Source organism: Rhipicephalus sanguineus, chromosome 6 (genome assembly GCF_013339695.2).
Source record: "Rhipicephalus sanguineus isolate Rsan-2018 chromosome 6, BIME_Rsan_1.4, whole genome shotgun sequence".
NCBI lineage: Eukaryota > Metazoa > Arthropoda > Arachnida > Ixodida > Ixodidae > Rhipicephalus > Rhipicephalus sanguineus.
In genome coordinates, this window is record NC_051181.1 from 169,590,511 (window position 1) to 169,606,903 (window position 16,393).

Sequence of the window (16,393 nt, forward strand, 5' to 3'; positions counted from 1 at the left end):
AGTTACGATGACGTCGTAGCCGCCATTTCTGTTTTGACGGGCTTCCCGACGAATCGCTCCTCGCCAGCGGGTCAAACCTGAAGTGATTCGCCACGTCGAAAATTCCTTCGATCCCCGCCGCAAGAAAATCGTCGCCATCAGACGACGATGAGCCCGACGACAACAGACCGCGCGGAAATGCGCCACCGTTCTGTGTGCTCACGTGACCGAGCGTTTCACTCGCTAGGTGGTGATAGTTGCACGCGGCGGCTTGCCGTTTTTGGAGCTCTGTCAAACCGAAACTAAGTCTGTGTCGGTAATGAGGAGCTTGTAATTAATTATCTGTCGCGCGCTGCAGCGAACGATGTGCCGTGTTATGATTAACAGGCCCCCAGCAACACACTGCAGCAAAAAAACGCGGGGCGAAAATTTTTGTGTCAGGACTCCTTTAAATTCAGACATGAAATCAGAAAATATTGCGGTAAGCAATAACGGGGCCCCGTGTCGCCACCTTCAGATATTTTACTGCTGTGCCTGGAGTATTTTCCTAAAATAAAAATTTTCGGCTTTGTGGACTTTTATTATGCCTACATAACATAAAAAAAGAGACAAAACGGAAATATGAAGTGGATATGCATGTTCGATCTCTCATGGATTCCTAGCAGTAGTAAAGTAAGGATAAAAAAATTAGTACTATCTTTTAATGACTTGCACAGGTGGGGAGATTGATAGTGTACAAGTTGGCAAAGGCAAAAAGTCCTTGTTTTTTCAGTGTGTCCAGTTTTTTTTTTCCAGCAGACATGTTCTTGGTTGCAATTTCAGAGACTCCAGATACATGTAACCAATAAATTCAAATGCAGACATCACCAGCGGTGTATCACTGTGTAATCAAAATAGCGTATGTGGAGTTCACTTGAATAGGTTCTTGAGGTCATTGATAGTCATCTTTGCATGGTCCTCTAGGCAGCTCCGAGATGCCTGTGGTGACCTGAAGAAGTCGGCAATGCGTTCCTCTATGGTATTCTTCACCATAAAGTGATGAATGTAAGTCTTCCTGCACAAATGAACACAAAACAAAGAGCTTTCAATCCCTGCAGCTTACTGGCAGCCTTACAATTAAAATCTTGAATACAGCTACAAAACACACATTACTGGGCACTGGAGTTACCACGATCAATTGTTTGCCGCAGCTTGCCACTTTCTTTGCTGCAGAGTTTGCAGATGAAATGCAATATTCATGGACAGGCACACTAGAACAGCATAAACTGTATGTTGTGACGCAATTCAAAACTGGAATCTGAAATAACACTTGCCCCATTAAAAATGACCTGCTAAAAGTGTGGTCCATGACTGTAGCTCAGACGTGTGCAGTCCTGGCCAGGTCTGTGTAAAAAAGAAACACCAATGTGCGACAAAAACCCTAGCCAGCAATAATTGTAGTGAACAAAACAACAGCATACATCATATATTGGCAGACAAATACCCCACTCACTTTATTGCCACATATTTTGCACAGAGGTGCAAAATATGTGGCAATATGTGTTTCTGCCTTTTTGGCGTCACGTAGCACGTGACGCCAAAAAGGCAGAAAAAAGAGTGTTCCACACTCGCCGCCATGGCTGCGATCGGCGCTGACTAACACTCCCAAGTTTAATCCACATATATACCCTATAAAGTGGACGGGGAGATGACCGCCGCCGTAGCTCAGTGGTAGAGCACCGGACGCGTTATTCGAAGGTCGCAGGTTCGGTCCCTGCCGGCGGCAGGTTATCTTTTCGTCCACTTTACTTTCTTCACATTTATATTCCAATTACTACAAATAACACCCCCTATACTTTCCTTGACATTGCTGTCTGTTAGTTCTCCTTAATATTGTGTCTAACAAAAAAAAACGAGCCCTTAAAAGTATTCTTCTTTCCTCCATATTTTGCACAGAGTGATATAATGGAGGAACGATAAGTCGTTACTGACAATAGTAGGGTTCGAAGTGCCCGCTGCACCTATGAGGTGGACTGATGACAGGATAATTACAAGCCCAGTCTTTGGCATACAGATGCACCGTCCGGATTGAGCGTACTGTGGACAGTGAAGTCCCAGCATGCACCATTACTGGGCACTCTGCTGGCAAGGAAGGCACATTTTCCCAAAGAGCCTCTGGAGCAGGGTTGCCAAATTGGCTACTTGATGAACCCATCCGGCAATGAACATTTCATATAGTGACTCCATGGCTACTTTTATTTTGGCGCATTTAGTAGCTATTACTGCCAGATAAAATACATTGTTTCCACACTTTATTGTTGTGTCCGCCACTTGTCCTCCCCCTGCTCATGCGCATCGAGGCAACCCAACGCAATGCGCTGCAAAGACAGAGTGACGCAGTGGCGTGCATGTTGGCAAATGCATGGCTAGTGTTCTACTCATGCTTCCCGCCACCTATGGTGACTCCGCGGGCTAGTTTCTAAGCCTGATGCACAGCACGTTTTTTTCGTGTAAAATTGACAAAAAGAGAGATTCGCAACAAAATAATGCTAGGTTGCTCTTCAAGCAGATTTCACAACTTGAAGCTGCACTCAAATCAGTTCATTCTGTGGCTTCAACAATAGCAGTTTCAACGTATAATGTTTCCGCTGAGCTGCTGGCCAGGATGTTCAAAGTTACACTCACAAGAACTGCATCTATTATAGATAAGCCATGTTCTCTGTCTGTGGCAACAACTCTAATCTACATAAACTATATGCAGGTGCACTGAACTTATTATTATTTATTCATTTATTTGCAACTTACCTGTCGCCTGAAGATCAAGCAAGAGGGAAAAAAAATTTGCTCTTATATCTGTGTTTTTGTTTATACAAAATTATATTTATTATTATTCAATAATAAAAGCGATATTCATAATACCACTTATATTTGGCCACAAACCTGGCTATAAAACTAGGTGGCATGGCTACTTTTGGCTACTTTCAGCCCGAGTTCTGGCTTTTTTCCAAGTTTACCCAGCAGCAACCCTGCTCTGTTCCTATGTCAGTTCGCTCCGCTGTCTCCAGCACTTGTGACTGTGCCCTCAAATGGAACAAGTGGGCCATTGAATTGCACCATTCAGCTTTTCCATGATGCTGACCACTACTCAGCAATCATACAGCACACTGAGCACCCAGACACCTTGGTCAAGTTGTAGACCTTGTAGCGGATGAGCACAGTACTCCATACACTGCCTGTGCCTAATGTTGTTGTCATGCTCTTTGAAGGCCCCATTGTCAGGCCATTTCGAAATAAGATGGTCCCAACTTCTGGCAAACGGATGAGCAAGCGCTGACCCACCAAAAGTTTAAGCGCAATGAATGAAGAGTGCTGAGCCCCGAGTTACAAAGAGATATAACTTCGATCACCCGGGGTTCTTTAGGTGCACTAAAATTGCACACTACGTGGGCCTCTAGCATTTCGCCTCCAGTGAAATGTGGCTGCCGTGGTCGGCATCGAAACCACGTCTCTCGCGTCAGCACTATACCACTGCAGCAGCTATTAGATTCATAAAAAGTGCATTCAAACTTTGTATGCTTCTGAACATTAAAAGGATGTACTGCTAATTTCAATAAATTAAGGAGAGATAACTTTTGCAGTGAGGTTGAGAACAAGCTGCATGTGAACCCAAACACGAGTGGTTCTGCCGAGTGTAACGTAGCAACATGCCATGCCATGCTATGCGCAATGAAATGCGCACAGCATGGCATAGCTAGTGGGGTGGTTTAGGAGGTTCAACTCCCTCTCCCCCCTCAAAAAAAAAAAAGTTCTGGCAATGCCCTTGTTGCCAGAGGACATGCAGGGCAGCAACTGCCTTTCTTAGCACTGTCTCCACCAAGCTCAAAAGTGTAGACAAAGGGTAAAAGGAAGCTACTGGTGTCCCAAATGCTGTACTCAGGGTGAATACTGGTGTCAGTCATTTTGACAGGAAGGGGTAACAGCCATGATCTTCCGGAGGTGGCACATCTGCCATTGTACTTCTCCCAAGAACCATATCACACGGAGGGCAGAAAATGAGAATAAGAGAAAAGAAGGTACTTTTAGAGAAAAGGTGCATCATGGTTACGTACCTAACTATAAGGTCAAAGGGACCTGCATTCACCCTGGTTCCTTCCTTATAGGAACCCTCACAAGGTCACATAAGCAATTGTAGTTAGACACTGGCAGTTGCTCCATGCTTATTAAAGACTGTTGTACCACAAGAATTTTTCGAATTGGTTCATTACGAGCTGAGAAAACCAATATTTTGAAGCATCATGCGAGTTGCCATTTGCCCCGCGTAACCTTCGCAAGCCAAGTTCCTTCCCTGCCCTCTTCAGTATCGGAGATGGAGGATCACACGATGCAGACGCATCCACACGTCATGCGTGCTACTGTCATGAGTATATTGGCTTGTGGCCAAAACATGGAGAAGAAGAGGAAGAAGTACTAAGATAAAAGAATGTGTGTTTCCAATGAAGGAATACAGAATAAAAAAAAGAAAAAGACCGAATTTTGAAAAGAACGCGAAGAACAAGTAAAGAAAAATGGGCACGAGAGGCCAAGTGGCTGGGATGGAGAAGGACAGAGCGCTTGTTGGAACGAGAAGAGCGGTTGCAATGGCATGGCATTCGCCTGAAGACCGCTGGCAGAGCTCCTGGCAAGGACATGCCCCAGCCTTTGCAGCAACGCCCTGTGAGCTGCTACCAGGAGTCTAGCTGGGCCCAGTGACACCATCCTCGTGAAGACGCGCCAGATGTCCTGTGGCTACACGCCATAGGCTGCGTACCAGAAGGACGAGCGGTACAGCCGCTGCGGGGACCCGACACTGTGGGGACCCGACGGTGCAGCTGACAACCGAGTACGAATGACGCGACAAGCCTTACGAATCGACACCGAAGCCCCAGCTACAGCAAGGACATGCACATGTGATGCACTGTAAATATGACTCTCTGGTTTTTGCATATAGTGTGTATGGGAGTGTTATAGTACATTTTGCGTGTCTTTTGCTACTGGGGTTCCGCATATTTCAGTTTTTTTCAGTTATAAAGAATTTTTCGTGCTCCACACAATTCCTGTTTCGTGTCTCATCACCTACAGAGACCATGACAGCACACAAGGTCATGTGCACGAGCACACGAGTGGTGTTGTGTTGTTTTGGCATTTTGTAATGTACTGCCTTTTTCTGCGGGATGGATCCCTCAGTGCGCACAGGTTTGGAGACGCTGGCACGAATTATGGATTTTACTGTGACACACCGTATCGCACTGCTGGAACTGCTGTCAGGGACGTTGCACCAAAGCACCAAAAACGCGCCAAGCGTTGTTAGCGCTGGTGCCTGCACAACACGGAAATGGTGAGAACACGGATGCATGTGAAGCAGAGGCAGATTAGTCTCGCATTTCGCTGCGATTCAAAGTAAAAAATAAAAACACACACATGCTGTTTGTTTTCTAATTTCTCTCAACTCTCATTCATCTATTCAAGCAACAGATTACAGAAATTACACATGTCGCCTCGGATGATATTTGCAGCGTCATGTGCTACTGTGGGCGACATCAGAGCACTGATGTCTACGTAGAGGAGCGACGTAGGGTCATTTCTTGCTGCTCGTCACATGCATTGCACTGGCCAGCTCAAAATGCTCCGACCTGGTGAATCCCGTTGCCCACCAAGGCCGGCTCTTCTCCTCCACTCCTCTTGAGGTTGGCCTTATTAAACCTTCACTTCAACTAGCACAAGCTGACTCGATCCATGCTTTTCTAGCCATGCTGCGAGATTAACCTCAACGAAAAATAACTCATTTCACGATGGCCTCTGACCTCAGTACATTTCAAACCATGCGGATCATTGTAATAAGGCAGGAATCGCATAGTGCTCTTTCATTAGTTTATTGCCCTCACGTGACGCCACCATCACTGACAGCAAGCTCTTCTGGGTGTGTCCAGATAAGATCGAACACGAGGTCCCGGTCACCATTCCCGATTTTGATGAAATTTGCTGTAGTTGTAGGCATTACATCCAGAAGAATGGTTTCAAAGTTAGTATCGCGAAAAAAAATTGTTCGCCTGAAAAAAATATATAAATTTTGGGCACAAAAAACACTTTTCCGCCAATTGTGCGATTTCTGAATTTTGAACGCGCCTAGGGAAAAAACGGTGCACTTCTTGGTCACAATATTTATTCCCCTCAAAGAACAAAAGAAATACAATCTTATGAGTTTATTATTTCTCTTGCTTGTCCAAGCACTTTTGAAGAAAAAAATCACAAACTTGGCAAATTGCACAAAATACCTGTATTTCAGGAATTTATAGCTGCAAACAAGTAAAAGTGAGGATAATAAAAATTGGTACATATTAACTTTGATACCTTCGCTCTCTTTTAAAATAATTTTCGTGGTTTTATCGCGCTCCGCTTCACTCGATAATTGGGCTGAAACGTAAGTAATTTACCAAAAACGCCGAACTTTGAAAATAGTTTTCTCAAAAAGGCCATTTTCAATTTTTTTAAAAGTCACTCTGATTGAAGTCAAGGACGTCACCTATCATTCTGCATAAAAAAAAACATTGCATTATTTTGGTTGCTAACAAGTTATAAGGCGTCAAATGTGACCAAGTCAGCCAGCGGCCGCGTCGTTCGTTATGGGCTGAAACTCGGATATAAATTGTCGAAAATACTTGTACGTGACATAATCACAAATCAGCAGCTCCACACCAACAAATACGCAGTTAGGTGTCATGGCTCAGCAAGCTTTGTCTTGAGATCAGCAGCTTGACAAACTCACAGCAGCGGCCGCTCGATGCTGCGGGTGCTCACATTACATGAGTGCCGCTTCGACTGCGGATGAGCTCCACTTGTGCATCAAACTACGCTCAGAGGACGAACGAGAGAAGGAATGCATAATGGTGAAAGTTAAAGGCTGTCAAGTGCCAACAGATGTTATTATAGGCAACGAAAACTCTGCCGGCAACTTTTGCAGTGAGCGCCTTCAATACAGCACGCATGTATTTGTTTTCCCTGCTGTTATGCCCGCAGCCGCAAAATAACGTGATAAACGCTCGGCTTGCGTTGAACATTATATCTGCAGACGCACAACAATACAGTATTGTAAAAGTGGTGCTTTAATGATGCAAAGGACTTGGACACACTTCTTTTCCCAGTCGGCTGACACAAGTGTTGGACGAGATTGAGAACAACTGCAGTTTGAGTTGTTCGACCATCGGAAGCACGTATGACAGCTTTCTTTAGATGTCAGTGGCTTGCTTTTGTGTCAGATATTGCTGATAGAGTGAACCTAATTATCTTTAGGCCATCAGAAGAGAGGAAGCAACACATGATCGCACTACTGGAGGCGGTCATTGCAAAATTTCCGGTAGCGATTTCATTGTATAATGTGGCTTTTGTTGGCACTTAACAGCCTTTAGATTTCACAGTGATGCATTCTTTCTCTCGTTCATCCTCTGAGTGTAGTTTGGCGTGCAAACGGAGCTCATCCGCAGTTGAAGCGGCACTCATGTAATGTGAGCGCCCGCAGCATCGAGCGGCCGCTGCTGCGGGTTTGTCAAGCTGCTGATCTCAAGACAAAGCTTGCTGAACCATGACACCTGGCTGCGCATTTGTTGGTGTGGAGCTGCTGATTTGTGATTATGTCACGTGCGAGTATTTACGACAATTCATATCTTAAGTTTCAGCACAGAACGAACGACGCGGCCACTAGGCTGACTTGGTCACATTTGATGCCTTATAACTTGTTAGCAACCAAAATAATGCAACGTTTTTTTATGCAGAATGGTAGATGGCGTCCTTGACTTCAATCATTGTGATTTAAAAAAAAAAGTAAGAATAGCCTTTTTGAGAAAACTATTTTCAAAGTTCGGCGTTCTTGGTAAATCACTTACGTTTCAGCCTAATTAACAAGTAAAACAGAATGCGATAAAACCACGAAAATTATTTTAAAAGAGAGCGAAGGCATCAAAGTTAATATGTACCAATTTTTATTATCCTCACTTTTACTTGTTTGCAACAATTAATTCCTGAAATACAAGTATTTTGTGCAATTTGCCAAGTTTGGGATTTTTTTCTTCAAAGGTGCTTCGACCAAGCAAGAGAAATAATAGACTCATAAGATTGTATTTCACTTGTTCTTTGAGGGGAACAAATATTGTGACGAAGAAGTGCACCGTTTTTTCCCCTAGGAGCGCTCAAAATTCAGAAATCGCGAAATTGACGGAAAAGTGTTTTTTTTGCAGCCGAAATTTATATATATTTTTTTAGAGTGAACAATATTTTTTTTCGCGAAAGTAACTTCGAAACCATTGTTCTAGATGTAATGCCTAGACCTGCAGTAAATTTCATCAAAATCGGGAATGGTGCCTGGGACCTCGTGTTCGATCTTATCTGGACACACCCTTCTGCGAAACATTGGCTAACACTGTACTTGACTGGGAGACTGCAAATATTCGCTCAATTTCTTTTTACCTTGTATGTATAATGTGGAGAGACAACGCGTTGCCCAAGTTCAATGCACCCTGCAGGCAAAAATTATGATGGACTATCTGAAAATGTGTCATACTGACACAACATAACTCCAAGGCACTTGAGATTACATCCCAATAAAGAAAATGAAGTAATGCATCGTTTTGTGCAACCAAGCAATTAATGTTAATTAGCATGTAATTAATATCTAATGATTCTGCTATCAGTCAGCTTCAATTATTGCATAAAAAGAATCAAATAGTAGACTCAAAATGCATGCCCAGTTTGTTTTTTGGTTGTGTTCGTTTCGAGCAAAGAAAAATAGTACTCTTGACGTTGGTGCTGGAATGTGGCAGACTGAACGATCGCCCAAACGGGCCGAAACGTAGATCGGTTATGTCTCTAGTACGTTGGGCCCTTTTTCACGTTTCAGCGCTTGTCCGTGTCAGCTCTCTTTTTGTGCATTCGTGTTTATTCCCGCGCTGTTGAAATTTCTTTCGTGATGAAAGATGGTCGAACATGGTAGTGTCTCCAGCAACAGCAAAGCAATCCTATGCAGCAATGTGCATCACAATGAGGTTAAATGACTGCCACTTGTCCACTCAGGAAGCCTGTACAAATGTGCTCACTGCTTTTCAAGCTATTTGATGAAATACACAGTGCGTGATACGCCTCCGTAGTTGATGTGTATAATTGTAGAAACCGCCGCTGATGGGGATATATTAATTATTGTAACCACTCATGTCTTCGATGGCATTTTTCGCCGAGAGTATTAAATATAAATAAACATGCTGCTAAGAAAACCCAAAGCTGCCAACACTGAGCCTCGATGCTACTGCCAGGATGTTCCCGCAGCAGTGGCTAGAATGTCCAGCCAATTTAGGAACTGGAGCAGTTTTAGGGGCAGGAAAAAAGCCATTTTAGAGCAGAAGTGGAGCAGAAGGAACTGTGTTTCGGAGCACGTATGGAGCTGAAGAAATTATGTTTTGGAGTAGGTTTGGAGCTGACCTAATGGAGTTTGGGATCACTTGAAGCAATAGAATATTAAGCCTGCAAACAAGAAATGCTAGTGCAATGTGGAGACAGGACCAACAGACAGAGAACAGCCAACAACCCGGCATGAAATGTCATATTCTGGCTTCATAACAGCACACCCGAGGTTATGAAGAGGTGAGCGACCGGTTGCTGGACACTGGTAATTCCTCCCAGCTGGAACGTTCACATAAAATATAATCATATGAGCTGCCTCTCAGTGCTTGGTTGGTTCCTACTTTTATCAACTGCAAAACATGCTGGTCCAGTGAGCTAAGCATAAAATGGTGGTGAAACTTGACATTTATTTGAATTCTCACAGCAACATGTCTTGAGATGCAGAATGTGTATGCACATATCCTTGTACATCACCTGAAAAAAATATTTATGCATAACGAGTGAAAATTAAAGCACTCAATTATAGAATAAGTATGGTTTTACCAGAACCACATGGATGGCAGCCTTCAACCCACTGGCACAGCCCAATTGGTTGGCTAGCTGGATTAATGTGCACTTTGAACTATTCTCTGAGTCGACGTATGGTGCACAGACGCATGTGTGCCATGAGGCACAATGATGTTAAATGGCACAGGGGGGAGCTTATACAAGCTGGCATGCACTTGACACATATGTACACATCGCATACAGCAGGGCACAGTACCTAATGAAGCCAGAGGACATCCGGGACTTGAAACCACCAAATAGAAGAGCCAAGACACCGCATGGTGCAGCAACAACTGCTCGAACAAGTCTTGTGAAACTGACCAAAATTAGCCATTCCTTGGTAACATGCAAGAAAGGCACCACGACTAGCCTCCATGTGCTGTACCAAAGCTGGTTCGCCTCGCCTTAGGGCCTCGTTCTTTTTTGGTGACGAGACAATGAGCGGTCAACACGCGTGTTTCTTGCCTACGCAAAACTCAACTTCTGAAAATATTGTTGGGCCCGCTCAATGGTGCTTGTTTTGTCCGCTAGGCTGTGCGCTCTGGTGCTTCAGTCGCCTTGGAAAACTCCACTGTCTGGTGCCTATAGAAGTAAGATTTGTAATGCCATGTCAATTATTATTAGGCACACGTCTAATGTGAAGGTTGAATAAAAGTACGTTTTGTCTCAGCAGCATTCTTTTTTGAACTTGTGTGTTGTGTTCTGATATCTTTGCCCCCCTCCTGCCGCTGTTCCACTCCAGGCTCGTCATAATGCAATTTGCAGACACGGTGGCTGTGTGCTGAGCATGCTCGCAAGTGTGATTTGAAACGAGGCTGTGGCAATCAGTTGGGAAGTCTTGCAGGCTGAGAGCGACTTGTGCGGCCTTTTTTTTTAGCGACTGATGATGACAATGGCTGTCCAAACGGCATTTTATAATGGACAGTATGTGAGTACAGGCATGTGTTTTTTGTGGCTCACAATGCGTCAGTGTCTGCAAGGGGAAATGTGCAGCACCTACAGGTCAGGCAACAATGCACTGTGCCAGCGCCACTTCAGTTTCCTCTTGCGTGCTCACAATTGTCATTCTGTGCGCAAAGGTAGCGTTGCCACCTGCCCAGTTTTAGACTGGCCCGGCCGGTTTTCGAGACAGTGGGCCAGTTGCCGTTCCACACCGAAGACCAGCCATCATTGGCCAGCTTTTTTTGGCTATCGTACACAATTATTCATTTTATTTATTTATTTTGTGCATTTTATGAGCACAAATAAAGCAACTTTGAAGATACTAAATATTTTTGTCAGTCACCAAAACTCTCACGCAATTTTCAACGAATCTTGTACCCATAAAAACGCAAAGTAATTGATCCCTCCAGTTATACCAATCATTTAACTAGAGCAAAAAATGAACGTTAGTGGTTACATGCTTGCACCACGAGCATAAATTATCCACCTTCGAAGCAGCGAAAATTATGTCAATGTCTGTTCTGAAAGAATGGAGATCTGAACCTGAGAACGAGAGCTGGCTTCTGGCCATGGACAACATGTATTTAATAATAATTGCTGGGGCGTCCCAAGTGGAGGGCACTTATGTAGACGGCATTTATTTTTATGCCAACAGAATTAGTTGGTTAGCTCGGTTTTCTTTTTTGTCTACATATACATTATGCTGACTTGTGACTAGGCAAACAATGTTACAATACATGACATCGCATGTTTCCCCCCCTTTTGAAGAGCCGTTTTTTTTTCTAGTGGTAAGGTAGCAACCCTAGCAACAGGTGTGATAAAAAGGGCAGGTTCTAAGGAAGTTAGGAGTGCACGACATTTTAGGGCCTCAAACAAAGGACATAAATTACGCCGAAGCAATCATTTTTTCGACATGAAGAAAGCATGGACGTGTGGCAGGCCATCTTAATTAAACCTGGAAGCATACACCGGCACTAACGAGATTTGTGTGTTTTGTTTTTAACACAAAAGTGTTTTATGCCGGGGTCCACCAAGACTTCAGTGACGTATTTCCGTCACGGAAATGACGTCGAAAAAATATGCACGATCAGACGGCAAAGAAAAAAAGTTCCATCAATGGGCATCGAACCCATGACCGCGCAATCAGCAACAACAAATGCCCGGCACGCTATCCACTGCGCCGCAGTCACAGACTGCAGAGGCTTTACGAACGCGCCTTTTATATCTACCACTCTCCCGGTCAGCGGGGTGGTGTTGCCCTCTGGGAGCAGTAAGGTAAAGTAATTCGTCATTACTAGAGCTGTGCGAATAGCAAAATTTTGGGTGCGAAGCGAATTCGAATATTGAAGTGTGAGTGCGAATCGAATCGAATATTTTTCGAATATTTCTAGACTATTTTTCGAATACTTCGAAGTGAAATTACAGAAAAAAGTTGCAGAGAATCTCTAAGCATATATTCTTGTGAGATAGCAACATGAAAGTGTTTCTTTTTGCTAGGTTGATGAAGCACTGGTGGGGTGGTGTTTCATAGTTGTCTTATCAAGAATGAGGCAATGTAGAGGCCGAGTTGTATTTATGTACATGATTTGGTGCAACCAAAGTGTTGCCGACAACACTTTACACGTGATAGGCAAAGATGCCATTTCCTCAGCCTCTCCTCCTCTTTCAACTTCTGTGAAAGCCCAACTGATGTGGCGGACAAGGATGTGCTCCCTTCAAGTCTGGAGTTCCAAATCTGCCTCGTAGACGCCGATATATAAGAACATCTGAAGTTTTGGATGCTAAAAAGCTTCGGCTTCCAATTTTTCGGACTTTCTGCCCAAATTTCAGATCCAAAACAGCATTAATTGAGCCCCCACCTCTGCCACATCTTTAATCTCCATGTTGGAACCAGCGTTTTCTTGAGTTAATACATTTGCGACCGTAGCAGAGCTTGAAAGGCAGCTTTGCCGCAATACTGGGGTGTGATGAGGTGAAGCATATTGAAAAATCTAGGGACCACTTCCAATTGGACGTTGACTGTGTCTTGGCAAAGTTCAACCGTAACGGAGCTTGAAAGGCAGCTTTGCCGCAATACGAGAGTGTAATGAGGTGAAGCATATTAAAATTTTGAAGGGGTCACTTTCAATCGGACGTTGACTGCATTTGTTTTTGGGAAGTTCGAATAGTTCGAATAGTAAAATTCCAGTGCGAATCGAATCGAATAGCAAACATTATTCGAAAAATATTTGAAATTTCGAATATTCGCTCACCCCTACCGATTACGCTTTCGCCGTTAACTACTACAGCTACCACAAGGGTTTGTTTAATCATTTAGCATGGATGTTAGTCATCGGGATGGAGATGTACCACCACTCATCAAAGTGGGTATATCCACGTTAAACGGTGCTATAGCTGCCAGACATCAATATACATTGTGCAAACTCTCTTATATGAATGTACAGCAAACATTCAGTTACTTCTGTAAGGGCACGCTTTACTTTTGTGTTATTCTGATTCCTATGACGGAGGGATCAACCATGTTTTTTTTTATTATTTTGCCCCATTTATTACGGAGTAGACGATGATATTTGAGTCCAACATGTGCTGTAGCGTGATCTTAAAAATCTTACGACAACCTAGCATAATGGGCACAAGAAAAAAATGCACAATTACCGAACCATGTTGTAATTAGTGATGCTGTATAGCAGTTGCAAAAGTTGTTTTTGTGGGTACTGCCCGGGCTGTGTGAGCGGTTCATGTCTGAGCTGCCATGAAGCACTAGAACGGCGTGATGCTTGCACGTGGAGTTGCTGCGGTGTTTCAGCAGGCTCCAAGCGAGCGCAGCCTCTCTTGGAGTGAGAGAGATGCAGGGATGAAAGAGCAGCAGCTGCAGCATTCGAGCTGGCTGAGAACCAAGAGCCTTCTTCTGCCAAGGCCAGCAGGACACTCCTTGCGACGCGATGAATGACTTTGCGAAACGGTGAAGCTTTCACTGTACAATCGTGTACTGTCACCAGCACCTTATCAAGAGCCAATCACATGCACACACTATGGTTAGGCCGATTATAATGTGGAGTGTTATAGATGGGGGGCAATATGGAAAAAGCCGTGCGTGTTGGGTGCCAGAACAAGAGTATTTTGGGCCAGAAACGCTCCACTGCCATGCCCTGCTTTGCGGTTGGAGCATGGTAACCTAAGGGACTGCTGACACGATTTTGAGACATCGCTAAAGGGACATTTTTCGTTTCCTTGGTATACAGTGTCAACGCTGTCCACACACCAGAGTAGGAGAACACGTATAAAATATCTTAATTTGACTCTGAAGTTTTCGTCGCTGAGCATCTGCAAGCCAGCCCCACTGTAATAGACATTATCTCGACGAGTCAAGACAGTTCCCCAGAGTATGCGAGTTCTGAGTCCTGTCTGCAGCCTAAGTCGCAGAAATCACTGTCAGGGTCACTGGACGACAATTCACTCATCGTTGTTTATGCGCACCACGAGCAGATGACGGATTTGCCGCTAGTACGTCACGCGTTCCTGTATCCCCGAGAGGTCACAGTGCTATGAAACGTCACTGAGAAGCCACCCTCTCGATATGGAAACCGAAAGTGTCTTTTTCAGGTAGCGGTAATTAAAATATATACGATGCATTCCCAGGCACCACAATACTAGTTTGAGGTTTCTTGACACTAGTATTTTTATTTAGAGCAACAATGCGAAAAATTTTAAAATTTATGTCAGTACTCCTTTAACAGGGCTCCATGTAAGCGCCACACATTCTCATCTTTCTGAACCAATGGAAGTCTGCTAAACAAACTGGCCGAGCAGAGCCATTCCTACTGCACTCAAGTTTTGCATTAGAGAGTATCAAGCGAGCCGAGTGTTTCAATCAAGCAAAGATTGCATATCAAGGGTATATCTCTTGCAGTATAACACTGGTTGGATACTGTGAAGTGTAACCTAGCTGCCTTCAATAGCAATCACTTACATGTCATGGTTATCATGTGTCACATGGCTCTCATGTAAGGCCAAAAGGAACCAAGAATTCTCACCGTGTTTGCCCAATACGATGAACCCTCCCTATGGCTTGCAGCTCATCCCCGAGATTGAGAATGGGTTCGACGAGGAGCACATGTGTGGCTTCAGTCAGGTTGAGGCCCTTAGCTCCCAACGAAAGTGGAAGCACCAGGACCATGACTGAAGGGTCGTGCCTGAACAGGGCTAAATTATTCTGGAAATAGAACCACATGCACTGGTACAGTCCAGGGTTTCAAACGCGTGTTTTGTTGAAGGTATTCCTTCACAGGGCAGAAAAGATTAGACGCATTGTGATAGTGGGACCACGCAGGCAGCACAAACCAGCCCCAGCTGATTGAACAAGACTGTGCTTTGTCTGTGAGACACCACGGATATATCAACTGCGCTGTCCTCGGTCCACTCGCACGCTGTCCCCGTTGGTGCCTCCAGGCTTTTCAGGCCAAATAAACTTTGCTCATTGTTTTGAACGCCAGCTGCCACAAACATAACAGTGGTGGCAAGTCAACACTGACCGCACCTGCACTATGCAATGGCAACATACACATTGGGCCAACTACCAGAGTTCAATGGCTCATCTTAAACACCTTTAGTTTTAGTTTGAAGCTAACAGCATCACTGAGTCCAACAAGAGGGCACACCTACTGAGGCTGTGAGGTGAGAAGAGGTGGGGCCAGGCCCTGAACTGGCCAACGAGGACACTGTCATAGCCCTTCAAAAGCACTACAACCTATACGTATTTTAAAGGGGTCGTGAAATGTTTTCCGAGAATTTTCAACTACACGTGTATTCGGAACACCGGCCGTCCATTCACCAATATATCTCGACTCGTTTCGTTGTCTGGGTTGATGTAGCAGCCATAAAAGCACAATGTCGATTTCCCAGCGTGCTTCCCCTCAACTCTACAGCTCACGTCATCTTAGTCAGCCAATCAAATATTTCTGTTGTCGACAAAACATGGCAATGCAGCGAGGCATGCTGAGCCATAGTAGGTCGTACCGTAACGACGTCATGCACGCTGCTGACCGTGCTGCCCTCCCGAGCTGCAGCATAGTAGGTTAGAGCAATGGTGGAGAAACATAAGTGGTCTCGCTCCACCGTGCTGAAAACGTGTCGAGTACTTGCACGCATTTCGGCCAACCTTCGAGGGTTGTTGGGGCATAGAGTTACTGTAGGGATTGCCACCGTTTGCGCATGCCGTGTGCAGTTGCCAATACTTCTGTGCTTTGTGTTGGTGCACGTGTGTTACTTTTGCATGGTTTCTTGCGGCACGAATAGTTCTGTGAACCTGCAATGGGTAAAAAATATTTTGTCCCACGCTGCAAGACCTACAGTCACGTTCGGAAAAGTACTCGTCATTTTCTGCCTCGAAAGACAATGAAAGGTTGGGTACACGACGTGCTAATACACGCGGCGATTTTATTGCTACACAAAATTACAAAATGAGCATTCACTGCATTTGCCCACTGTTTAAAAAGTTGCCATTACTGCCTTGTTGTGGTGTCGT

General features: G+C 44.5%; 1 protein-coding gene across 3 annotated transcripts in view; it reads right to left on the minus strand.

Annotated features, from left to right (window-relative positions):
- Window positions 1-243: 243 nt before the first annotated feature.
- The window catches only part of LOC119397034 (E3 ubiquitin-protein ligase SHPRH), a 269,191-nt gene continuing 253,041 nt past the window's right edge, over window positions 244-16,393 (minus strand). For 2 of the 3 annotated variants that reach the window (XM_037664462.2, XM_037664460.2), the window contains 2 exons: window positions 14,904-15,082; window positions 244-1,033 (listed from right to left, as the gene is read on the minus strand). In XM_037664462.2, the coding sequence (XP_037520390.1) occupies window positions 889-1,033; window positions 14,904-15,082 (324 nt within the window). In that variant the 3' untranslated portion in view covers window positions 244-888. Of the gene's footprint in view, window positions 1,034-9,764; window positions 9,856-14,903; window positions 15,083-16,393 lie in introns of those variants that run through there. The other variant, XM_037664461.2, reaches the window with a different exon arrangement.